Here is a 26553-nt window from a genome sequence, read left to right as displayed (position 1 = left end):
GTTTAAAAAACATACCTTGTAATAAACAAGACCGTTCACATTTTTAGTGGTACCCTAGAGGCAGAAAAATGCACATTCATCAAATTTAAAATTACATACTGCCCTTAGGTCAGCGCTACGAGGCCTCCGGGTAGCTGGCGCTATATAAGTAGCAATAACATAACATAACATAACAGGTACACCACGGTTGTACTTGTAAATTAAAGCATTAGACTTAACATGCTGTTAACAAATACCCTTACTGACTGTTGTGGACAAGAATGATAACTGCATAAAAAACTACAACCTGGAGAATGAGAAAACAGCACTTTTACATTGTATATATTTTTTTAATCAAAAAAATTAGAATTTTCAATTTTCTAATCATTGAGTTAGGTCACTTTTCTTTGAGTTGTTAATTGAGCCCTCAGGGTCCTTAAAATCGCCACAGCGAGCTGGCATTCATCATAAACAAGCATTTGCAATGCAGTGGGTCTCACTTTTGCTCAAATAAGAGCTATTCGCATTGTAAATTCCTAACTGGTCTTTTCTTGCCACTTAAATTGAAAATTAAAAGTGAAACAGTTGGGACAAACGTGAAGCATTGGCAATGATTACAAAGGATTTTTGAGAGGCAAGCCCAGGATCGAGTGAAGGTGATGGGCATGGTTTAGAGTCCACAATGCTTACTACAGGTCAAAGCGCCTGTACGCTCAACGTAAAAATAGGGGCACATTTAAGTGACATTGTCTTTCTCCCATCTGGTTTGCTAGATAAGGAAATCCCAGCAGCGTTGTGTGGGCTTACAGTTAAAACTCCCACAAAACAATGCTCTGTTTTGTTTATGTTATCACCTTAGCCAGTCCCAGAACGAATGGCAGAGGTATTCATTGATTCCGAATTCTCACCTGGAACAGTTTTTAACTATTGAAGGTGTTGCAATGCTAATCACAAGCTTAGCTCATGCGAATAAAAAACCTGCCTCAGTGAAAACCTATGCAACAGAAATTCCTGAACAAGCATTTGCATTGTAATAGGTCTCACTCAAATTTGCTTGAGTTAGAGCTATTGGCATTATAAATTCATAACTGGACTTTTCTTTCCAAATAAATTGGTCAACCCTGCCTCCTAATTTCGTCTTTTCCTGCCATATAATTTCTGTGGCCCTGCATATAACTAAAGCACTTCCATTTACCTTCCTCCTGTGTCTGCAGCAAAAACTGAAGATGTTGCTATTTAGCATCCTAATCTAAATCTGCCATGCTAATTCCAATAGAATACCACTTTCACCACCCCACCACCAGAGTTGCTGACTGGCTAACACAATTCCCCCCAAAAAGACACAAGACAGCCACAGTAGAGAAATAAACTAGAAGGGCCACCCAAACATATCAAGAGTGTTCAAACAGTCATAGTGTAAAAGGGATGTTAAAATGGCCTAAATTATGATCATAAATATCTTTTGTAATAAACATGGTCATGTAACCATACAGTTAGCCCCTAGAGGGCATAATCCCATGAAGAAAACAGGAGAAATTCTGTAGAATGTGTTGAGGTCTAACAGGCCTACTGCAATGATATTACAAACAAGGTCTTTAAAACAAAACTTTTCCTAGCTGTAAAACAAACCTCCTAGCCATGAAAAAGCTTAAAAATATTGAATGGGGGGAAGGGTTAGTATTTTGGAGTTCCCACTAACATTGTGTGGGGACCCAGAGATGATGTAGATGGACAGAGTACATTGGGGGTCAATGTTCTGAAAGTGGTCCCTTGTCCTAGGACCACCACAAGCTGAGCGATGAGCAAAAATGTTTTGTAAACGTAATGCCTGGCAAAGCATTATGGGGCACATTTCTGTGCCACAAATATTTTAATATGTTGATATGACTGTAATGCTTAAAACAGCCCCTAGAGGACACCACAATGAAGATAGCATTTGTAAGAAACATGATCATGTAACTATATAGGTATCCCCTAGAGGACATAACCACACAAATGGAAAATGGCCATAAATGATGCAAAAAGAAAAAGGCAACAAATAATAATGCAGAATAACCATATATATATCATCTAGAGAACACAGTGAATTACATATTTTTAGGAGTAGCAGGCATATTGCAATGTTATTATAAACAAGGCCCTTAAAATACAAGCTATTCTCTGCTGGAAAACAAAAGTGCCAGCCATTAGAACATTTAAAAAGATACTGACTAGTGGGAGTGGTTATTATTTTTGGGACCCCCAACATAGTGTCTGGAGCTAGAGATGACACTGACAGATAGAGGGTGTCTTGCTGAACGTTTTGGTGGTGGTCCCATTGTCCTAGGACCACCACAGGCTGAGTTATGGGTACAAATGTTCTGAAAAAGAATGCTTGAAAAGAATTATGGGTCAAGTTTTCCTGAGTGCATTGAATATTGTAATATTGGCTCTCCCACTGTGCTGGGAGGGTCACTTTCGCATTGAGGATTTCTTTTTTATGTTAAGCATTTACCAATTTCAAGTGTTTTATGTGGAGCACCGCAATAAATTACTCTGATTAGGTAACTGTGAACAATATGACCAGCACTTCATACCACTTATCGAGTTCACGCTGTTGTGACTGTTCTCGCTGTGAGTGCCATGCTGCACGAAGGGGAGTGACAAAAAAAATAGTACACCTATGCTGAAGTATATCGGCAATCATGCAATATTCCATGTAAGAGGGGCAGTCTGCAAAGCAGGACAAAAGCCAACTCAAGGCTGCACAAACTTTTAAAGCAATTACCAATGACATCAAGTGATTTTTCAAAGGCAAGCCCACGAATGAGTGAAAGTGATTGGCGTGACATGGGCATGGTTAAAAGCCCACAATACTAACAGGTCATAGCGCTTGCGCGCTGGACCTAAAAATGTAGTTGCCAATGATTTTAAACTGGGAAATGTAATCATTATTTGATCGATATTCAATTGTACTTTCTGTTTGGGACATTCAAAGTAAAAATCCTAAAGGTCACTTATTGATAAGCCTACTGATACTTGTTATATTCAAAAATAGTTGCTAAGATTAATTTGTATTGCCACAATGATTATATAATATCTAGGTTCATGGGATCTTGGCAATGTTGAAATATGCTGTAAGTTTCATGTTTCATAATTATTGAGATAAAATAATTAATTTTTATGTTGCTACACTGTAGTGTTACGTGATTGTCAGTCCTACCCCAAACTGCCCTGTTACTTGTCAACACCCACCTGTCTCTACACTCTCGCCTTTTCAGGTTGTCAGGTCCTATTAAATTAAGGATGATCAGTATGGTAATGAATCTTCTCTATGTTTGGATATGATTGACCTCCAGCTGGAATATCAGCCTGCACTGGCCATGAGACTAGTTTATGTATGTACGTTATCTGGCTTAAAAATAACTCACATAAAAGCAGGGATTATGGAAAGGAGTTCATTTCCACCTTGCTTCTCCCGTTAAAACTTGATAAATCAAGTTCCTTCACCATTTATCAGATAGGTAGCCTTTGATTTATTTTGGATTGATTATGCTGGCAAGAATTAGGACTCCAAATAGACTGTTATCAAATAAAAAAATGAAAGAGATGTTAATTCTTAAATTTCCAACAAATATTTTCTTTCATAAATAAGGTATTTTCAAATTGACAACATCCAGTGCAGGAGCCAGGCCCTGAAATTTCTACTTCAGCACCTCAGGAGTGTGTGTACGTGATATGTACAACACAAGGCTACCTAAAAAGCAATGGGGTGCAGTCCAGAAGGAGGGTTTGCAATCATATAGAGACGTGGGGGAAAAGTGAATGCTGGCATGACTCGGGATGGACTAGGAAGGCACGATTACCATAAAGCGATGAAGGCGGTACAGGAGAGAGTAACAGGAAAAAATTTGAATTCAAAATGGATAAGTGGGTATTGCAGTTGGAGACAAGGATTGAGGGTGAAGAATAAGAAAGGTAAAGAGGTGTGAAAGTTGTGATAGGAGGAGGGGTCTGGGAGGAGAGGAGAAAGAGGCTGGCAAGTATCAGGGCTCAGAAGAAGTGACGAAGGAGACTTACTACTCAGTGGCTCGAGGAGTAGGGTGATTATGTTGGTATGAGGTGTTGCTTGAAGAGATAAGTCTTCAGTTCTTTCCATAGATAGAATAGGGATGGCGCCCTGCCTTTCAGATCTGAACTATGATCGAGATCTGTGACTTTGAAGTATAAAAGGAGAAGGCTTGGCTTCCTATCTTCTTTGTCTTGACTTTCCTTATTTCCAGTTGGAAATTTTTGATTGGGTTTGCAGAGGTGTCAGATAGATTAACAATGGATTAGAAAACTGCAAAGAGGTGGAACAGGACAAGACCACCATCATCCAGTTGTTGGTGTCTGTTTTCATACTGCACTTTGCTTTTAGCTTGGACTGATGGCCTTGCAGAAGGTTTTTTGACTTTATTTTCTCATTCTCTTGATGCCGTTTTATTCTGGCAATCTCAATGATCCTTCCTTTCCTAAAACTGGAGGGTTTGTGAATGACCAGTAATTACAAAGTTATTAAGGTGCTAGATGTTAACATTTTTGTGCTGTCTCCATCTGAATAGCCTATCTTGGGATATGTGTCACCATTTCAAAATGTTTATATAGCCTTCCTTGCAGTTAAGACATCATTGTACTTATGAAAATACATTCTTAACCACTAAAAGTGAACTTTGTGGGTTAGAGGCAGTTGCACACTACAATTGAGTGAAGAGGCAATTCACATTATCACAGGATAAACGCTATAGCAAACATAGGCCCTCATTATAACTTTTGCGGTAACTGTCACAACCGACATGGCGACGGCCGCAACATACCACCACCTTGGCTACCAGCCGTCCACGCGTATTATGACCGTCAACGGTATTCTGCCAGAAGGCTAGTGGAATACCGCCGAAAGTCATGTCGACGGACTGCGGTAAGGTGGTACTGCTGACAGCAGCACCGCCACGCCAGCAAAACACCGCCGACCTTATCATGAGCAATGATACGGCCTGGCAGTCTTTTGCTGGTGGCGGACGCTGCTGCTGACAACAGCACTGCATCCCGTCTCCAGCCGGGGGGCCCCCTGCAAGCAGGTAAGTCGGGTTCTCCGACAGGAGAGGGGGGTGTTGTGTGCATGTGTGGGGGTGTTGTGTGTGTATGGTTTGGTATGTGCGCATGCGGGTGTGAGTCGCGTTGAATGAGTGCGTGAATGAATGTGAGTGTCCGTGTATGTTGTGAATGCATGTGTGTGACAAAATATGTTTGTGTGTGTTGCGGTGTGTGGGAATGTATGTCTGCATGCGTGGGTGGATGTGGGTATGCTTGTGTGCATGTGTGTATATGGGTGCGCGTGTGGGTGTGTATATGTCCGTGGGGCAGGAGAGGGAGGGGGAGGGTGGGGGAGGACATTGGGGAGGAGCGGGGTAGGGGAGACCCCTATCAGTGCCAGGGAAGGGATTCTCTGGCACTGATAGTGCCTACCACCATGGTTTTCGTGGCAGTATGATTGGCACGAAAACCATGGCGGTAGGCCGGATCATAATCCCAAGGGTGGGAATGTGACGGCTGCCGGGCTGGAGAACGAAGTCTCCAGCCCAGCGGCCGTTACCACCCTGGCAGTCAGTGTGTTAAAGTGGCTGTCTGTGTTGGCAGTTACCGCCAGGGTCATAATCCCATTTCTTTTTACCGCCAACCTGTTGGTGGTATTACCACCGCTTTAACACCGACTGCCAGGTTCATAATGAGGGCTATAATATCATGAAGCCAGGTGTGTAGTAGACTTGACTCTCATAAGCCTGAGGTGAAAAGGCAGCTGCTATTAATGAAAGCTATGCAACTGCTGTGATGACGGTCTGCATGAACGACATCTAGACCATATAGATAAGGAAAGGCTATATTTTCATGCTATCTGCTGAGTGTATAGTCACTTGACTTAAATTTGGTTGTGTGACTAATGTGGGAGGGTCTCATGAATCATGACCTGGAAATTAATCAGAAGTGCATCCCAAACCCTTTGGCTTCTTCCCTTCTGAGCCCCTTGCCCTCCATTTTGCCCCATGTCAGCAAAGACTGTGTGCACTCGGATATGGACGGGAGCAAGTTGTCCTTCCAATGCTGTGAGCTCACTTCATAAGCAGTAAAGCAAGGTCTAGTAATCTAGCAGTTTGTTTTGCTTTGTGCATTAAAATGTACACAGTATGCATGTCTCCAAATTATTTCCATTAGAATCCCCTTTAGTTCGTATGAGTTGAGATGTGATTGCAGACCAGTAAATACATAGGGACAGGTAGGACAACAGCATATGCATCATGTCGGCTTCTTCATAACCAAAACGTGGGCAGCATGCATTGGCTCTCAGAAAAAAAAAACTTGTTGATTTTGGCTGAGGAGAAGTAGACCAAGTGGAGAAGGTTAAATGGCATTTCTAGACACTACTGAAGGGTAGGCCAATATTCTTTCCCACTATTTGTCATGGAACACCATGTCAATTTCTGTTTCCCACATATCACAGACCATTGTTAAGGATGATTTGTCTGTGTGTTCGCCCATGCCTTGGACAACCAGTGAATGAGTCAATATCCATTTCGGAGATATTGTATGATATTAGGGGTTTGTGGTTCATTAGACGATATCTTTCAGTTGGTGTGTAGGGAGTGTGTCAGCACTTTAAACACTAGAAATTGGCCCTGGTGATTATTAAATTGATCCATTAACAAATCAAAGGACCAGAGTTTTTTTAATGGACCAAGTCACCTAATTTATGGGCACCAGTGATGTTCCAATAGATCAACTACAGGGACATCTAGAAGTTCTTGTTCCCAGATAGACCAAGCAGAGGACATTTAGTGATTTAAAAAGTTCCATGTGAATATACACATTTTATGTTATTTGCCCTTTCATTAAAGCTGCTCTGAAGCAAGAATTTCTGTTCTATTGTGCACTGCATGTTATTGTAATATTTGTCCTACAGCTGGGGAACCAAATAACTGGGGTAGTTAATGCTATCTATTTTATGACCTGGCACTCTCTTGGTCCACCACCTCTTGTCTTCCTGCCAAGTTATGTGACATCTCAAACCTACTATCAGATGCATAAGGTTATATAACACTACTTATTGGCCCGAAGGGGCTTTCAGGTGTCCCGATTTTAAGAATGTGATCCAGGCAATGTTTTTTCATCTCTATTCTGAGGCTTGCAGTCCTGATAAGATAGCAGTAATACAGATTCTCAATTAAGAGAAAAGTCTGAATTCAGACCTGCCAACTCACATGGTGCCACCGTGTGACACAGGATATCGGCTCCCTTCACGCGGTCACCCGTTAAGAAGCTGATATCACACAGTGACATGGATAATGAGCGGAAAACACTGTATGCAGTGGAGTTTCAGCTCGTTTTCATAGGCCATTAGTTGCCAACGTCCATTATTGGGTGTAAAAACACTCCAGGACATCGGAACCGCCTAGCAAGCTTTTTTTCTTTTTCCTTGGATGGGGGGTTTGCGGTGGGCTTGGTTAAAAGTGCCTTACAGGTACTTCTCAGCGTAAGGCCCGGTCCCCTCCAAGGCCCCACCACCTCCTCGCAAGGTGATTTTTTAATTGTGTTTGGCAGGTCTGTGAATTGCATCAGCTACTTACAGATGGAACTGTGAATCATGGGCACATGGTAAACCTGTAAACTCGCACATGAACTGGGAAACTCTAATCATATTAATCAGACTTGGTGGTTCAAGACCTATTTTCAGATGCACAAGGCTTTGGAGTTATAAAACGAGGTATTTTGGATCTGCTTTGGCAATATGTTTCTTCAAAAAGTATTTAAAAAACTGAGTTGTTATTAAAGCATTGCAACTTTAGCGTTCTTGAATTGGTCCTTCATCATCAAAATAGGGTACACAGTTGCACCATGTGTTGCAGGTATCAAAGGCTATATTTATTACACCAGCAACAGGTGGTCTGTAATTGTGAATTGAATCTCATGTCCATGCATTTGAGTAGAGCTAGAAGAAAGACGTAATTTCTAATGTTTTCCTATTGAGTTGTTCTGTATGGTTCATTAGGTGGGCGAGGGAGGATTATTTTATTTCATTTTAATTTCTTCGACTTTCTTGTTCTTATAGTAATGCATTTGAATTCAGTTCAGAAATGTTGTTTGTTTTTAAATGTCATTTCGGGAATGTCAGGATTCGCTGTGGAACAATGAAGGCACAGGAGAGCCATAGAGCTTTTAGTATTTCAATTCCAGTTCGTAAGTGTTTTCAACTAACAGTGTTTGTGCAATAATTATTTTACAGTTAACGTGGCGGAGTGTCTCCCCTCCGACCATCTTATTGTCCGATCGAATGACCAAGACTTTATTGCCGGAAACGATGGTTCGCTCTACGCGAGACAGAGCATTTCAATGTCTTCTGGAAAACGGACTTTGACACTGACTCTGGAGGATGCGATAACGGGTGTGGAAAAACAGCTTACTGTTAAATTGAAACACAAAAATAAGGTAAAATAACTCGTATATGTTACTGCTGTGCTTTGTGTAGAGGACACATGTATAGTTCGCTACATGTGGCGGATATGTCTTTGGTGCAGCAGGCGCAGGAGCACCGGAGCCCAGAGCCCTGAGGTGGCCATTGAACACTGATGATTGTTATATTTTACTGTCCGAACAGCAGTCAAAGGGGCCTTCTCCCTGCCTGCAGGGCCCACAGCATCCTTGCTACGCTGCTGTGTGCGGTCTTGCTTCTCGAGTAGCGGGAGCTTTGCTTATTGAGAACTGGTTCTCGCAGCTTCGAGCTGCTGCTTCTCCCGGTGAACACTGTATTGCCCCACACATGTATCCAAAGGAATAACTAATATAGCTTGCTCTGTGGTGTCGATTGCTACCATGTAACAGACGAAAGTTGTTTGTTATGGGGAATTGTATTGTGCTCACAGTAACTTTGTAGCAATTGCCCGGGAGAGGGAAGGTTGTTGTATCCGGGGTCCCTCTGGTGGTTAAGTTAAAAAAAGTCTGATGCGCTGCTTTATATAGCAAACAGCCGCATTCTGTTTGACACAGGATGTGTTTTAAAAAAAGAGATGTCAAAACTGAAATGAATATGTGACCTAGAGGAGGGAACATAAGACTAAGATGCCATGGACTCATGATTTTAAATGTGTGACGAGATGAACACTACACAGGCTGTTGCACATTGAGCTACATTAAAAAAAAAGATTAGTCTTGTTTAAGGTAACAATGTGGGACACTATTTAGCACCAAATACTCTTTAGAACTAACACGACATGTTTTTTTTTTTCTTTTTTTACAACAAAGTGTTTATGTAATATTCCCAAAGCTGTATTGACTGGTGCTTCGTCTTTTTTTGGCTTTCATCAAATATGGCAAACAACGCTAGTTATAGCATGTAAATACTTAATAGCATCCCTTTACATAAAGGTGGTAAAGTGCACACTGGGTGCCAAATTAAATAAAGTGCCTAGGGGTGCTTTGGGTATGTGAGCCTACTTTTGGTGCCTACGAGGCACTTTTGTATTACAGAAAGGGTCGCAGACGCTGGTTCGGCCCCTCCTGTAATACAGATAATGCTGGTGCACCTGGAGTGCCAGGCTATGCTAAATGTCCACCCCCTCGTTCACACGGGTGCCTGGCCAGATGCAGAAGAGGGAAAACTTTGCCTGTGGGCCCGTGCTTTATCGAGACCCAGGCGCAGAGGCAAAGAGGTCATCAGAAGGTACAGTGTCTGTGTGGCACAAAGGGGTCGCACGCCCCTGAGGGAGCCCCTCTGGAGGGTGAGAAGGGGGCCCCTTGTAGCTCTCCACACACACCCCTGCAAGGATGAAAAGTTGCTCACTGCACCCGCCTGAAAAAGGGATCTCTATCCGCCTATAATAAGCAGGCACCGTGCCATCTGCATGGTAAAAGGCAGATTCAGGTGAGGTTGCGGCTGCCTTCGGGGTAGCTCAATATCTGTAATAGGCTCACTGTCCCTGTTTGTGTCCAGTGGGCCTTTTTAGAGATGTCCCACATCACAAACAGAGACAGTGTGCACTTACTGCAATGTGCCCCAAGGCTGTGATTCCAAAACAGAGAGTGTTCACAATGTGAGATCCCTCAACGCCAAGACAAAGGGGCCCTGGTCCAATTTATGGCGCGGCGATCTCACAGCTCATACGAAAGGCAATGTTCTCGCTCAAGGGAAGGTCCACCCACAAATGAACTTTCTTTTACTCCAGAAGATTCAGCCTTGTCTGCCATCTTTAAAAAAAAAATGTAAACACGAGAGTGGTTCACTTTGGTTGTAGTGCGATCTGCAACTTCCTGTGCTTGGATATCCACTGAGATCTCACTGCTATTCTTTGAAATTTCTGCGATGACTTTATGTTTAGGGCGAGCACATCATAGAGCCTCCTTTTCACGTCCTTCCTGAAAGAATGCCGTTCTAAGTTCCACAAAATAAGTTAAATGAAGGCGCGGGCATTAAGGGATCATTATTGCCACAGTAATTTCCTCTGAGACGTTTCAGATTTCCTCACTGCAAGGCCCCAAAGTGGCAGATGTGTGCGTTACAGTCTTGCAGATTGCACTCATTAAACATTCCTATTGGTTTTTCTATTTTGATCAGACCTCAGATATATCTCTATTTCAATTATCAAAGATTTTGTTTTTGCTTACAGGATAGTCTCCTGTACGATGCACAATGCCTAATAGTGAATGACTGCCTCGTTCACAGATGACATCTGCGCACATAAGTGGCACTTTGCGATACAAAATAACGCCTGAACGAATGGAATTCATAGAATCAGGATTGGTATAATTTTACTTTCCGAAGCTGTACTTAACTGCTGACGAGGTGGAATTTAATATGTGGAAAAGTACTGTAGTCCCTCCTGGGCAGGGCGTCCTGCCTAAGTGAACACTCACAATCTCGTATGTTTGTAGGTGTTCACATACCTCTTGCAGGTAGTACTTACCTTGGAGAAACCTGCACGTTTATCCTTGTCTAATGCAAGACTGTAGGTGGTGAAAGGGACCCCCACACGTGTAGGGCACGGGTTTGTAAATCAGCATTAATAATTTTCTTGTGAAGAAAGAATGTTTACCCGTGTTAATGCACATTTAATTTTCACTTAAGCATGAGGAATGTTCAACAGGGTTACACTTTATATTTTGGAGGGTAGTTGTTTGACAATCCAGTCCCTTGACGTACAGGTGGGCTTCTGCGTGAATCCCTAAAAGCTCAAAAACACCATACAAGTTACCCCACAGGAGTTGGTTTGTGATACCGTAAATAAAATGTTTTGCATTTACCCAGCTCAGTGGTATTCATGTTTTCGAGCTCTGTAAGGGTGATTCTGCTGGCGGGACAGGGATCTCCTCGGTTGGCTGTATTCCCTAAGCTCTCTCCAGCAGCTTTTGGCAGGTGCCTGCTGGGCTAAGGCCCAAGATGCCAATCTTCATAGTTGAACCATCACCCCTGATATATGTGGTGACTTGAAAGTCATGAGTTTGAGTCCCAGTAAGGCAGACTCGGCCTTCCATCCTTACAAGGTTAATTCTTTATTAAGTACTATAAGTAAGGTAACTGCAGCAGAAGTGTGGTATAAGTGATATTTAAATATCAGATTTTTTTTTTTTCAGAATAGCTTACATTCTTGGTGGCAGTGGTGTATCTAAAAGTGAATTTTAAGGGGGGCACACATTGTGTCTCAGATAAGAGCTGGGAACTCTTACAAAGGTCATATGCATATGCATATGTTTACCTAAATGTTTCTATCTGTCTTTGTGGAGATATAGATGTAGATATTGATGCAAATATAGATGCGCAAACATACAAAGTCAGATTTAAACATTTTAAGAAAAAAACACGGCTTTGATTTGAAGTGAAAGGTATTTTGACGGAGATAGTATGTGTGACAAGTTTGTGGTGGGGCCCTAGGAGGGGCCAGGCCAAGTATAGCTGAGGTGTACCCCCATTTATCTGCCCTCCCCAGATGCTAGTGCATGTGGGTATTTCTGCTGTTTTTAGATTTAGTGCACTACACTGATAAGTCATAGTCACAAATAATTCAGATTTGTAGTTTTAGCATATTTGCTGCCTTCGGAGTCCTAACATCTGTGAAGCTTTTTTATCAAAAATCACAAAAACCTACTTGCCTCTGCTCTGTTTTTCATGTCTTTGATATATTTTAGCAATTTTTTAACGTTTCTTTTTTGTGAAGCATTAGGTATGTCATTTCAATGAAGCCTGGTATTTTCATAGTTATTGAATTATTTGCATTACAGTTTATACTCCGGAGAATATTATTGTGTCAGTTAATTCACCCTATTTTCAAAACAGTTTCTGTCTAGTCTGTGAAATGCGTAGGTTTTTTTGTGCTGCAGCTGTAGGGAGAAAATGATGAAAGTGTCCACTATAGTTTTACTTATTCATACATTTGTAGCACAACCTCCACCCACAGCGGCTCTAGAGCCTGGAATAAGTCCTTGAAATAACAAGAGTAGAGAAGCAAGTGGTGTTAGACCCAGATGTAGCTTGTTCGGTAAGATTTGGGTGGGGATGGGGTGAGCTTCCAATCTTCCAACAATCAGGCTGGCATCTAATGTTAGATTACATTATACGAGAAGCAGGCGCGAGAGTGGGGCTAAAGGGGCAGCGAAGGTGAATGCGGATGGGCAGTGAGAGAAAACACAGTATTTTGTAAAACAAACAACATTATTGAAGACTTTCACAACATAAGAGAGGGAGAGTGTGTGTGTGTTTTTGTCTCTGTGTATGTAAACATTCCTGGGGAATTACGACAGACACCTCACCATTCCCGAAGGAAAGTACGTGTGCCCAACTATTTACCTGAAAATACATGTATTTGGGGGGTGTACAAGGCATTGGAAAAACAGGAGACGAAGCAATTGACGTGAACAATTGGGGGATAAGACTACTATACAGGGAGTCATGTTTTGAAAGGGGCATAGTACATTATAAATAAAATGAGGCCTTGAAGCCTGGTGAAACAATTGTAGAGCACCCTACAAAGGGTTTGCAAATATGAGCAAGAGACGCATGGGGTGAAACAGTATCAGAGCTCTGTACAAGACCGTTGGCAGTAAGAGGGGAACACTGAACAGTACAATCTAGAAAAATGTTGGCTGATCATACCCAAGTACACAATAGGGGTAAAAAAGGTGAGTGAAGGGAGGTGACCAGGATACTGTAAAGATACATTAGTTGTATATATGGCTAGAAGAAGTTAACATGGGCTATTACAGAGAACAGAAAGAAAGGTAGTACACTGACATGAGAAGAGGTTTCTTAATGAGCATATGTTAGATGGTATTTTAAGGCAAACGAAAAGCAGGAATTTCATTCTCTGGGTATGTTACTGGAGAAGGACCTTTGCAATATTTACTTATGTTCGAAATGTATGGTGCAAAGGGATTTTTCTGTTTTTGGATTACGTTTGGTGACCCTCCTGTTATGGATAACTTCTAAGAACGGTAACCATTGAAGTGTGAGGCTCTCCCAGTGAAGCAAACACTTCTCTTGTTGCCGCTATAATCAATAGCTGGTCTTTAGAGGAAAGCAGGAGCTGGAGTGCTATGTTTAGATTTTTTGTGTTGGTCAGAAATCTCTCAGGATCCTGCCAGACAGCTCCAATCGAAGAGAGTCTGATTTTATCCAGGCCAAAAAGGAGGGTTGACCATAATCAATGCAGGAAATTACCAGATATTCTAGTGATAATTTTAAGACCTGTGTTAAGTGGGTGCGTTAATAGTTTGAGGTTCTACAGTTCAAATATTGCTTATTTAGCCATCGCTTGAGTACACTCCTTGAGATGGAGGTTTTCATCCAGGAGGAATCAAAGTGTTTTAGCAGTGTGGGCACTTTTAAGAGAAATGTCAATATTCTTAATGGCATTGAGCCAAGTTTGGCTGGTCTACAGTCTGCTGCTTTGGGACAGCATTAGAAATGAAGTCTTCGAGGAACTGATATGTGTGCATTCCTGCGTAAACTATGTTTGTGTGTATATGGCTTGAAGCGCTGGTTTGATCTTGGAGATGAATTCAGGCGGAGTCGCTTGTAAGATACATTTGAGTGTCAAAGACGTGTTGAAAGGAAATTCAGGGACCTTTAAGAAGGGCTTCAGGTGGGTCAGCCTAAACTTTGGAGTGATTTGGTACAAGGATGTGGCACTGAGGCACAGCACAGGGAGCAGCAACAGGCAGAACTTTGAAGTAAATAACTTGACACATTTCCATCCCACAGCATTTACTTGTTCCTTTATCTCAAGCAATAGGGTGGGGCCAGAGGTGCTTGTGCAATAACCATGCGTGTTCCTTGCCCTTATATGGTGTGTTACACTGAATCATTGAAGCAATTGACGTTTTCCCGCCACCTGCTCGTTCATGCACTAGTTTACACTTTGCATGTTCTGCAACCATTTAGAAGTGTCTTGTAACTGCACGACGTTCGTCCATTGGCATTAATTCACTTGTGTATTTACTGTACATGTTTACATTCCAGGATCACAAGACGAGAATTGCCAGAGAAGCAATCCTGAGGCGTACAAAACGGAGGTGGGCTCCGCAGCCCATTTCTATGATGGAGAACTCTCTCGGCCCCTTTCCCATGGTGGTACAGCAGGTAGGTGTCTGGGCCGTGGCTGGAATGGGTTTCGTGCCCAAAGCTCCGTTTGTCTTGTGCACATGAGCCCAGAACACAATCTTAGCCCATATTCACAAATGTCGTTATATCACTTTACACAGACAATCCACAAAGTGTACTGTATTAATTGACCTGTGCTGCGTTGTCGCCTGCTCTAAGTTCATTAAGTTCCCACCACGCCTCACTGTAAATCATGCAGCAGGCACTGAGGGCATTATTCCCAAATATAAACTTACACGTTTGGTGTAAGTTTACTTTTTAGGCTACTCACAAATTCCGAGTGCAGTTTTACGTGTAGTATCTTTACAACTGCAAAGACATCTTTATGTGTGGCGTTGTCTGCAGTCGTAAAGATACTACACGTAGTACTACACTCGGATTTTGTGCATAGCAAAAATAGTAAACCTACTCTAAAAGTGTAAGATTACCTATGTAAACAAGGCCGTATGTTTTCAGGGCGTGTAGCTACTCCTTTTCCAACATAATATTGACTGCAAGCAAGCCCTTGTGAGTGCCTAAAAAGTTAATATTCGAGGAGGCCTGCATTCTTCCTTTGCAAACTGCACCAAATGACACGGATCGTTATCGCCTTCTACTGGGTGAATGTAGCTGTGGCCGAGATTATTTTCTGTACAGTGTTATCAAACTGCGGTCACAGTTGCCTGTGCGGGGCAAACGTAAATATGTGAATCGCTGAATTACCCCAGGGTTTATGCAGTTGAGACCGGCACACGATGCTGGTGGTAACGCACTGCCTTGAGCTGGTTTCGTCAAGTTTACTTCTAGGATACGTTGTTTAGATTCTAAACGTGGAGCTCCAGTGGGTGGCATTTCTGTCCATACAGTGCATTTTAAGGAGGTAGCGGTCTATACATTTTCCAATGAAATGTTGCATTGAGTTTTGATACTAGGCGACTAACGTGGATGGATTCGTGGTTTTCCTATATCATGCTTGCTAGGGGACGCCCTATTCTTTCTATATTGCGGTGTGATCATGTTTCCTTTCAAGGGACATAGGCAAGAATCTGTAATCGTTCTTTCAAGACAACACATTCTGTTCTTTGTCAGTGAAGCTGCACATCAGGAGTCACCCAAGTGTGGTAAAAGACATGCATGGGCCCCTCACGCCCTTTGGCACCTAGGCCTGTGGCCTTGTTCATTGATGCGCCCTGATTACTTTCTCCTACATAACCATACCATGACCGAGCATCATCCTTTACAGCAAGTGATGTTCCCAGCGTTGCACTCTGACTCCGATATTGCCTGCCTGGCAGATGCGGCGCCGAGAGACAGGCAATCATGCATTTTCCACCTTACTGCTTGGTAACAGAAAGATTCCAGATTAAGCTGCTTCTCTTCATCTGACTTGATGCCGGGTGTATGTCCAGTGTCCCGATTGGTCGGATCCTTTGTGCTCAGATCCTTTGGCCCATATTTATACTTTCTGTGTGCTGCATTTGTGTCATTTTTTGACGCGAAAGCAGCGCAAACTTACAAAATACAATTGCATTTTGCAAGTATGCGCCGCTTTTGCATCAAAAAATGACGCAGATGTGGTGCTAAACAAGTATAAATATGAGCTTTTGTGCTCTTTCCTGACACCAAGGTTTTCTCCAGTGGCCTCCTTCTCTGAACAACATTTCTATGCAGTTGAGGACTTGGTACCCTTGGTTGACATAGCTTCTTAGACCGTATTTGAGTGACTAACTCGAGGGAGTTATGTCACAGTCATGGAGTTCTTGCTGGGTTTCTTCTTGTGGCCAGTCAGGAAGGTGGCGTAGACACATGTCACTAGAGTGACACAGAAAAGGTGACTGAACAAAAAATCATAGCTATCATTCATGAAACGTGTCTGGTAGCACTGGGGTTTACAGTACATAAAATAAGAACAAATAAAGCAATGTAACCCCAAAAGCCCTTGAGTGTCTCCAATATGTAAGTGACTCCCACACTTTGACATTTTAAGCAAATATTTACCAAGCCTCCCCACATGGTAAATGCCCAACAACTTCACACTCTTTACGGAGATCAAGTATTTCGAGATAATGTACTCCGCAAGTAAATTCTATTTTTGGTATAGATGTTAAGCCTGTTTTTATGTATGCACGAGATGATAGATTTTTTTTTGCATTTGAATAAACCTCTCTTTGAATACTTAAGGCAGCAGTAACTTCCCTACTTATGTTTCTTACAGATTCAGTCGGACACCCAGCAAAATTACAGTATTTTATACAGCATTGCTGGGCCTGGTGTAGACCAGCATCCCACTGGTATTTTCTTCATAGTGCCACAAACTGGAGAGATCAAAGCTACAAGAGCAGTAGACCGTGAGGAGTTTGCAGAGTTTAAAGTAAGTTCCTTCTTTTATTTTCATTAAAATTGTTTTTTTTTTGTATGGAAGTGACAGATATGAAGCATACTTCCTTCACCCATAATGCCTCACACATATTTTGCTTTGTTTGCCGGGGGATTCCATGATATCTCCTTGCTTTGTTTTTTTTTTGTCCTTAAAACATTTAGGACTTATATAAATCTTATTTAAAAACCCACAACATAAAGAAACTCGTTTCAACTGAGATAATTATTGATGGCTACTGCAGAAATATACATGTTTGCGATCCTTCTTACTATCAATTGTTGTACCACTAGAATACTAAGTTAGACATGTCTAGACAACATAATATTTCTTCACATCGTGTGAATGTGAAGAACAGCAAATCCATATTGATCTTCACAATACTGTAGTAGTCAATATTCTAGACCTAGTATTGCTGTAGGATAATATTTTAGGTGTTGTTATTCTGACCTACAACCATAGGTGTTACGCTTCTATTTATGCAGTCCGGGCAGCATTCATTTGGTGTGGTTGGCCCAATGGAAAGTCGATGGAGTGAGCAGGGGATGTCACTGCAGTAAATAAAGAAACCTGTTTTCACTGCTGTGACTTTACATTGAAGTTAATTGTGCAGTGGCAATTTCCTGTCTCTTCCACAGCCTAATCCAAATCTTTTGGGATCCGCAGGAAGTAGTTGAGTGGCAGGTGATGTGACGTCATCAATTTCTGACTCCTTACTCTCAGATGTTTTGAGACCCATGAGAGAAATCAGATCTCTTGTTATGCTCAGCAGAGTTTCTCTGTTTGACAGTGTACCTGATGTCTGCTCCCTAATCTTTAATATAACGCATCTCAAAGGCATTAGGGAAGAAGAGAGAGGGGCTGCCAGAGGGAGGCAGAGAAAGGGTGGCTGGAGTTCAAGTATTTATAAATACATTGAAAGGGAACAGATGAATGAGGTGAAAGAAGGCAACTTCACAGGTATCTTCTTTAATCATGATTGGAAATGGGGGTATGAAGTAGACTGGGAAAGGCCAAATATTTTTGCGGGATAGTCATATGTTATCTGGGCTCCGATAATCCCTCTTCCCATACACAGCTAGTGTAATAGGATCAGTCCGAGAGGCCCACAGGCAGCATGCATCCACACTATGAAGTTCCACATACACAGGTATCAACAAAGGAGTATATTCCACCTCTGGGTTAGAACAGACATAGTAGACGGGTGTAGCTTAGCGCCATTTAGCAATATTTTCAGTTTGAAAGCACCAGTGGGAAGCAGCTGGTTCTGATAACTACTCATCTAAAGTTCTATATATAAAAATATCATGAACGCAAGAAATTCACATTATCATTTATACAATGATTATAATGCACCGGATATCGAAATTATATGGGAACAATTATTTTCCTCTGAAACATTCATGTTTTATTAACTGAACTACCAATGCAATTGGATGATAATCCGTTCATTTGAGCTCACTCTTTTAAAGTAGCTTGAATACTGTGTTGTAAACAAGTGCAGTGTTGCATATAATTTTGCAGTGTTCACGATTGAAAGACCCTACGTTGCAGGGTCCTTTTATACTCTAAGGCCATGAATAGTCCACCCCCTGTAAATAAACGTTCTTTAATTGGGCAGTAATATTCTTTGGCATCAGGCCCCTTGCCTTCCCAAGATGCCAATTCAGGCAAGCCCATGCACGTACTAAGGCATACGTCTTAGAAGTCCAGATCCTTTCCATATTTTCACAAAACCTGCTGACTGTGTAAATGACTGTAAGTAATTTTATTTTACACAAATAACCTGAAAATCCAGGTCCCCTGGACCTTTGTTGGATGACATTGAACTGAAGATTCTCACAGTGGCTTACATCTAGCATCCTGCATCCACAAACTAGTTGATAATGTACAGTCTTCTATCTCTCTCTGTTGGAGGCCTGCAGTGAAGGCAGGCTGTGGCTGTTGAACACTATAGTATATGCATGAGAGAACTTTGATTGCTTCTGGTCACACAGCACATTCCTGTGTGCTATAAAAGAATCGGTCACATATTGGCACCTTATAAAGATTTAATAACACATTGGTGAGATTGTATATATGTAGTAAATAAGAAACAATATGGACAAGTAAACCTTGATACAGTGGTAAATGCAATTTACAGTGATAAAAGGAATCCTCTATGATGTGGTGTCCTCAGCTCTGCTGATAAACGTGTTTCTCAGCACCATCAGTGGTATTGCTGCATGGCCGCCACGGAAAGTAAATTTCTGCAAATTACCTTATAATCCAAAACAGACCTTACTTTCTAGTAGAAATGCAAACATTACAAAGACATGAGAAAGAAAGGCAAATAATGAGAAGAACTGAAAAGGGAACTTCACATGAAGAGCGTCATGGATATGGAAAATTGCTTAGAGTTGTAAATAGTTTGTACAGGCAATGTGATGTTGATCTCCAGAGGAAGGGCTAGAATCTGTAGAAATAGCAACCTTTTAATCAACATGTTGGTTCATTAAAATGGCAAGGTTAGCAGAACAGACATCGCTCACCATTTGACTACTGATGACACCATAGGATTAACCAGTTGTCCCACATTTAACCCTTCAGCAGAGATTTGTTGTCTGTTCGGTGGCTAAAAAAAGATCACAGACTGTAAACATGGACCGATGCTGTGATTTCCCTCTGTGGCTGCAGCTGACATCATGGCCCTATAAACAAGGGTACCATCCCTAGTATCTGTGTTCCTGAAGAACTAATCAGGGGTAGCAGTGCTGTTCCTGGCCTCTAAACTTTAATGAATGTGCATAAGAGGTTAAGGATGCATCACACTATCAGTATAGAAAATGGAACACTGTCCTGTGTGGAAAATAGGCGCATATTCATAATTTCTTAAAAATAATTTGTTTGCTGCTTAGCCATCATTCTTCAAGCCTGTAAACCATGCAGAAGACAAGATGTAAGCAATTAATTCATAATTCTTGTCTTTCCTACCCAAGCATTGTTCTCTTATGAAGACTAAATGTAGGATTTTTGGAGGAATGCTGCAGCCAAGATTTCACAGGGCTATCGTTCCAACGTCCCATGTAATTGCAAATGAGTGTTTGAAACTGAATTGGGATTGATAGTATTGCGCAAATTGTTGCACTTCATGAATTCTTCCACATTCACATGTTGTCAGGTAAACTGTGGTAAAATGCCAACAGGGAAAATGGTTTGAATGAGGTGAAGTCTGGCGAGCAAAGTCTGATCCCTAAGGCTATCCCCTATTTCAACCGTAGAAACCTTTGGGAAGGTAATAGCACACCTACTAAATATCACCTTGTGGGATCAGAATTTACGGGGGATTCATTACCTGCCCACATACCATGACATTTGTAACAAGGTTCTTTGTGTATTGCTTTATGTAGATATAAACCCATGAAAACATACTGCAAAGTACAACTAATGTTACCCAGTGTGCATCAACATATTTACCCTTTTCCCTAGATGATCGGCTATGCAAAGACACCTGAAGGGTATTCACCAGAATCACCACTTATGTTTGTCATTAAAATTGAAGATGATAACGACAATGCCCCACAGTTTACAGAAGAATCTTTTTGTGCTTCTGTCTATGAGCATTCTAAAGCTGGTAAGCAAAGATCTTCTTACATATAATGGCAAACAAATCACAACCCTTATTCATATTTTGATTTTTTTGTACGATTGCATGCTTTATGTATTTGAAAGAGTAGGTTTCTATAATCCTGGAGGTTCATTCAAATTGTGAACACTGGAGTTGTTTACCACTGGTGTTCTGGGCCAAATTTTTATTGGACCCCAAACTGAACTAGAGAGTACTCCTTTTGGGCACTTGACTCTCACTGGTAATGAGGCAGAACAGCCCAGGTATACCTACGGAGAAGATGAAGATTAGGCACTCTGAAGATGCTGAAACATGGTAATATCGCTAAATATCTGAATTGTTAGCGCTTTGCCTTATAAAAAAAATGACTTTAATATACACAAGACCAAGTAGTACACATAAAATAAGAATTCTCAAAGAAACCATGACTTGGTAGCACCTTCTTAGATACAGCTCTGGACCCACGTTATTATAACAACTAGCGCTTTGTAACATATTTTCTTGAAGTCTGTGGCCAATAGAGTTGTTTGTTATTACTTCCTGCCTCTATGAGCCTGGAGCAAAGGCTCATTTCATTAGCACAGAATCCTGGCATACGTTTTGTTGACCATTTACCTCGGGGTGACAGTTCATATAGTGTGCTCAACAGCACACACATGCCTGTTCTAAACACCAAGCACAAGCTCAGCATCTCACTAAATAATGTTCACCAGTCTCCAGTCAGATTGCCACTCTTCAAACAAATGCATCTCTTTTGAATGTTTGAGATGTGTGTTACTGTTCAAAGTATCAATAGTTTTATGAGGTTTTGATGCACCTGCCGTGAAACCTAATTGGACAAAATCGATGCATCCTCCTAAATTGTTGGGAAGAGTCTACCCATAGGCTGACAACCCAAATGGACCATAAGGGGTTGAAGGAGGCAAAGTTCAGTGTCTAGATACAGCCAGTGGAGGTTCACCAACCTCAAAGATACAGGTGGGAGATTAGAGCTCTTTCTTGTATCTGTGTGCCAGAATCACCTTACAGGGCTTAATATATTTACAAGGCACCATATACTGCCAATGACAATAAGAATTTGTCAGTGCTAGGGGTGCCTAAAGGATTTGTGCCGTGGACTCTAGTCTTCAGCAGACAAGGGTCATAGTTTCATATGTGTATATCATGGCTCTTCCATAAAGATACCATCTTCCAGTTGTGTCTGACCGCTTCAGAACAGGGGACAGCAAGGCTGGTCGCAAGCCTCCTTGAAGATAAACTGAAGGTGCTCACAGGCTCTTCTGCAGCCTGTGTGGATGTGGGACGAAGCACACTTATGAACAGATGATTCTTCTCCTGTTTCTTCATGTGATGCAGGTAATTGAAGTTTGATGATGTTCGCAAGCTCCTGAATGGGGACACCTCATGCTTAAGATAATGTGCAACCTAATTTTGGCTCGCACAAGTATTCTCGATTTGGCTGGGGGTTGGTCCTCTGGCGAGCAAGCATTCCTCCAGATAAGGTGCAGCACAGCATTTTCTCTCCCCAGACAATAGTTGTCTTGGTGCAGAACAACATAACAGCTCTTTTTCTTGAGTCTGGAGTGTAAATTTGTCACACCTTCTTGTAGGCGTGTAGGAGGACAGCCATTACCAAAGTGCAGTTCCTGGGTCACAAGTGTGTCTGCTTCAATGGTGTACAGCTCCACTTTGGATTGATCAAAATCCTGAAACAACTTAGGGGTCATGGGGAATACGTGCATATAGTTAAAGCTAATCAACCAGCTCACTCACAGTGTTTAAGTTCTGGGGGAAAGGGCTCCTCCATTCGTTGACTGCATAGCCTCTGTGTGATCAGCTCATACCAGCGGCATGGACTACAACCTTTCCTCGAATGGTTGTAACTAGCTCATGTACAATATTTATTCTGCCTATGAGAACAGGCTGCATAGCTTGCAGATGTAGATCATGAATGGAGAGGGAGGTGTGAAGAGTACTCTACATAAAACTGTGCAGCTATGTCTGGTTCCTTTTAGCCATATTTGCACTATATAAATACCACATACTTACATACATTCATATATGTATCCATACATAGCACTGTGATGCTTGCAGGGATCTTGGAGGGACGCCTAAGGGGGGGAACGGGAAGCATAAAGGACTTGTTCTAGGGACAAAAGAAACCTAGGCAGCCTTACACAATGCCCTCGACCATTTTGAGTTGTCACCACCAACATATAGTATCCAAAATGGATTCCACCATGCGCTGCAACAAGAGGCACACATTCCCATACTGCCCCGATATGTACACACTTTCCACACACAACCAATATGCATGGAAGTGGAAAATCCTAGTTAGGAGAGACTGGCAGACCTTCTACCTGCGATAGCCTTTGGGCATCTCCCCAAGAGGGCACTGGGAAAAAATACTTGACCCTTGAACATAATTCAAGCTGCATAACAGCCTGCCCCACGAAGCAGGTGACACTTTTGTAAAGAGGGATGCACTTTGGTTGCCCCTTTAAACCAATGACCATGCCATGGGATCATATGATTCTTAGGCACTAGAGAACGGAGATTGAATGAAAAACTGATATAATCTGCTCAGCAGAGCAACAAAATAGGCCATGGCAGCATACTTTAGCAAGGCATGTAAGTCATTACTTGCGGCCGGAAGTTTGTTTATATCTGTGTTCTATTTCTTGTACTTCCTGTTCCTCAAATTAGATATTACAGACATCATTTGAAACCACTTGCTCCATGGATTGTTTGGTTGAATGTTCAACTTGGTGTTTTTTCATTTTGTGTTTCAAAGTCTTAACATTAGACAACAAAACACAGCCTCTTCTATTGGTTAATTTAAAAGGTGTTCTAATATCTGTAGAGGGCATGTGAAATATATTGCCATTTGGAAATGAACCTGTTAACCTGATGCATTTGCTCCTGCTTCATTTTTAAGTTTGAAGCTGTTAGAAACTTCTGAGGAGTTTGCAAGATAATCTATCGTTCTTAAAAAACACTGTCAATCTATACCTGTGGCCCAATAATCTGGACAGAAGGAGAATCGTGAAATCAAGTTAAGTGTCTCAGAAACTCCCCTCCTCTCTCCTGCAGGTCCTAGACGTCTTGCGCCATTGTACAAAAGGATTGTACGGGGTGCAAAAATAGAGCAGACCAGTTTTGTATCATTTTTGTCACCAATATAATGACAATAGGGAAAATCAGCTATACTTATTTTTTTTCTACATTACCTAGGCCATATAATACTGCACCATGCTATTATAATGCATTAAATGTTTTCCAGATTTCGTATTACATAGCAGCAAATTTAGTACAACATCCTGTCACTACAGTTTAACAAACCTCTTCAGGTAATCATTATTTGTTGGCTCCAACCCTAATGAAAGAGCAAACTAGTGCAAAAATGTGTTTTCTCTGATCTTGTCAAACTGCAAAATTACAGCTGAGCCTAAGGAGGTAGGTAGCACTCCACAGGTAATCATTTTCACATCTCTTCAATTGTGTGACTAATTTATATCCTTCTGTCTTAACTTAAAAGGTGTATTGTGTACCATGGACTTCGAATCACCAAATTTCCAGGATTAGCAGAAGTGACATGGCATATGTATTTGCCTTAAAGAGATCGCTGAAAATAACACCATATGACCTATGACCACATATCTCCCCAAAAAGCGATGTCACATCACCTTAATCCTAAAGACATCCAGATTGTTGACATTGTTAAAGTTCCATAATTACTGCATAACTAATACAATAACTCAAAACAGAAAAATGTATAATGGGATGCTGACATAATCTTTGTATGTGGTGGGGCATATTAATTGTTCTCGTCTGTAGCAAATGAACAAATCAAGTGAGCCAAACCTCTTGTAGGGGGACTCTGGGAGGTTCTTCCCCGGGGAACATTTTGAAAGAAATAGAGTTAAATTAATGCACTTTAAATCATTGTTTTCACATAAAAATGCTTTAAGTTCTGAAAAGGAATTAATTAAACGTTTAGGGCCAGATGTACGACCTTTTGTTTTGCGACTAGCAGTTTGCGATCCATTTGGAAATCACAAATTGTGAGTCGCAGAACAATATGCACAACAGTGTTAACTACACTGTTTGTGATTCCCAGTGTAGTTGCAAATTACCTACCTCATCAATATTCATGAGGTAGGTCGCAATTTGCGACCCCATTGGGAATGGCCACACTCACAAGGATGGTGCCTGCTGGGGACAGCAGACCACCATGACTGTGACTTCTTTTTAAATAAAGCATTTTTTTTTTTAAATGCAGCCCATTTTCCTTAAATGAAAACGGGATGCAGTTCAACCAAAATAATATAAAAGATTTATGTGGAACCACTACCTGCTCTGAAATAATATTTTTGCTTCCATTCATAATGGTGAAAGGGACCCTTGGGGACCCTTTCGCGTTTGCGAATGGGTTAGCACCTATTTGAAATTTACTGCAGTTGTTTGACGACCACATGCACGGTCACAAAACAATCATACACCCCACTGCAACTCGCAATTAGGAAGAGATGCCCTTGGAATGCCCCTTGCTAACTGCAACTCGCAAACCCTTTTTACGGGTAAATAAATTACGACTCGCAAAATTTGGTTTGTACATTGGGAAATGCTTATTTCTTGTCACAAACGGGCCAATTCTGCGAATCTTGCTATTTGCGACAAGAAAAAAGCTTTGTACTTCTGTCCCTTAGATCTTTTCATGGTGTGCTAAGCCAGTGAAACCTGGTAGTCCCCAGTAGTTTTTCACAATGGGCTTTGGATACCTCCGTATGTAGGAAAAGTCCTCCCTCAGGACAGAACCAGCATTTTGTCTTGCACGCCCCTCGTGCCATGTGTGCCTCTTATGCTAAAAAGTACATGCACTATGCAGTTGCCAGGATTTTGCCGTTAATGTCAAACTTATGAATGGACTACCCTTATCAATAATCACAAGATTGTTGACCGCAGACTAGCCAGTGACACATTCGAACACCTTGAGAGAGGAGGAATAGATGTCTCAGTCAGTGTCTGAGTAGGGGTTCGTTCACTTCGTACAATCTTACTGGATGTAATTATGGTAGACGTCACTACCCCTTTGTGTATGAAGAGTTTGCTCTGTATATATTGACTTTGGAAATAAGCGCCCTATTTGATTTTTTGTACTTTCATAGTGGCTATAACGATTGTGAGTGTGACTTATAGTACCAAAATGTCTCACTAGATTTGATTCTGCCATTCAGCACTTGCTCACCCCCTTATCTTATTGATCTGAACTAGACTGTTCACTTTCGTGACCGCGAGGTCTGTTTTTTTATAAGCGGACTCATAAGACCTGAGATCATTACCACATAAAGTCTCAGTATTAGGACATTCCACTTTCTTCCTCTCCTTGGGAATTGGGCTTTGTGTTCTGTGATAGGAATAGGAGAACTATATTTTATTGATTGCAACCATGTCTCTCTTTTTTTCGACACCAGCCACCCTTATACAGACCATAATCTCCCTTGTTCCCCACACAAAAAAGAACAATATCTCATCCCTTGTTTGCTTTTGAGTTGCACCGGGATGCGCCCATACTGTGTGTCACATGACGTTCATACTGACACACCAAAGGGGCAGTGCTTGCATTGGAATACACCAGTCAGGTGCTCTTAAAACTCCTCAGTGGCTCACCATATTTGCATGCACGGCTTGCAGGTTACAGTAGGTGTGATCAGCGGGCAGGCACCCTTGACGAAGTGAGTAACCATCCCTATTGGGAGCTGGATGCTACCTTTTACCTTCTCAGAGGTGGAAAGTACATTTGCTTAACTTGTACTTTGTTTGTGACAGTCCCTGCAGTGTGTGACTGAAGGGTCTGCCAACCTCCATTGCTTCATATGGGGTCATAGTGAGCCCACGTTTAAGGTATTGATAATGTTTTCCTTTTTTGCCAGGTTTACTATACCTGCGCTCACC

The 26553-nt window shown here is 41.7% G+C and overlaps 1 protein-coding gene across 1 annotated transcript in view; it reads left to right on the top strand.

The window, feature by feature from the left end:
* DSC2 (desmocollin 2) overlaps window positions 1-26553 on the top strand; it is a 114959-nt gene that overhangs the window by 28673 nt on the left and 59733 nt on the right. The window contains exons 3-6 of the mRNA XM_069220068.1: window positions 8273-8475; window positions 14495-14614; window positions 16830-16985; window positions 20460-20604. Of these exons, the coding sequence (XP_069076169.1) occupies window positions 8273-8475; window positions 14495-14614; window positions 16830-16985; window positions 20460-20604 (624 nt within the window). The remainder of the gene's footprint in view (window positions 1-8272; window positions 8476-14494; window positions 14615-16829; window positions 16986-20459; window positions 20605-26553) is intronic.

Source organism: Pleurodeles waltl, chromosome 2_2, assembly GCF_031143425.1.
Source record: "Pleurodeles waltl isolate 20211129_DDA chromosome 2_2, aPleWal1.hap1.20221129, whole genome shotgun sequence".
In the NCBI taxonomy this organism is placed as follows: Eukaryota; Metazoa; Chordata; class Amphibia; order Caudata; family Salamandridae; genus Pleurodeles; species Pleurodeles waltl.
This window is presented reverse-complemented; position numbering and strand designations above follow the sequence as displayed.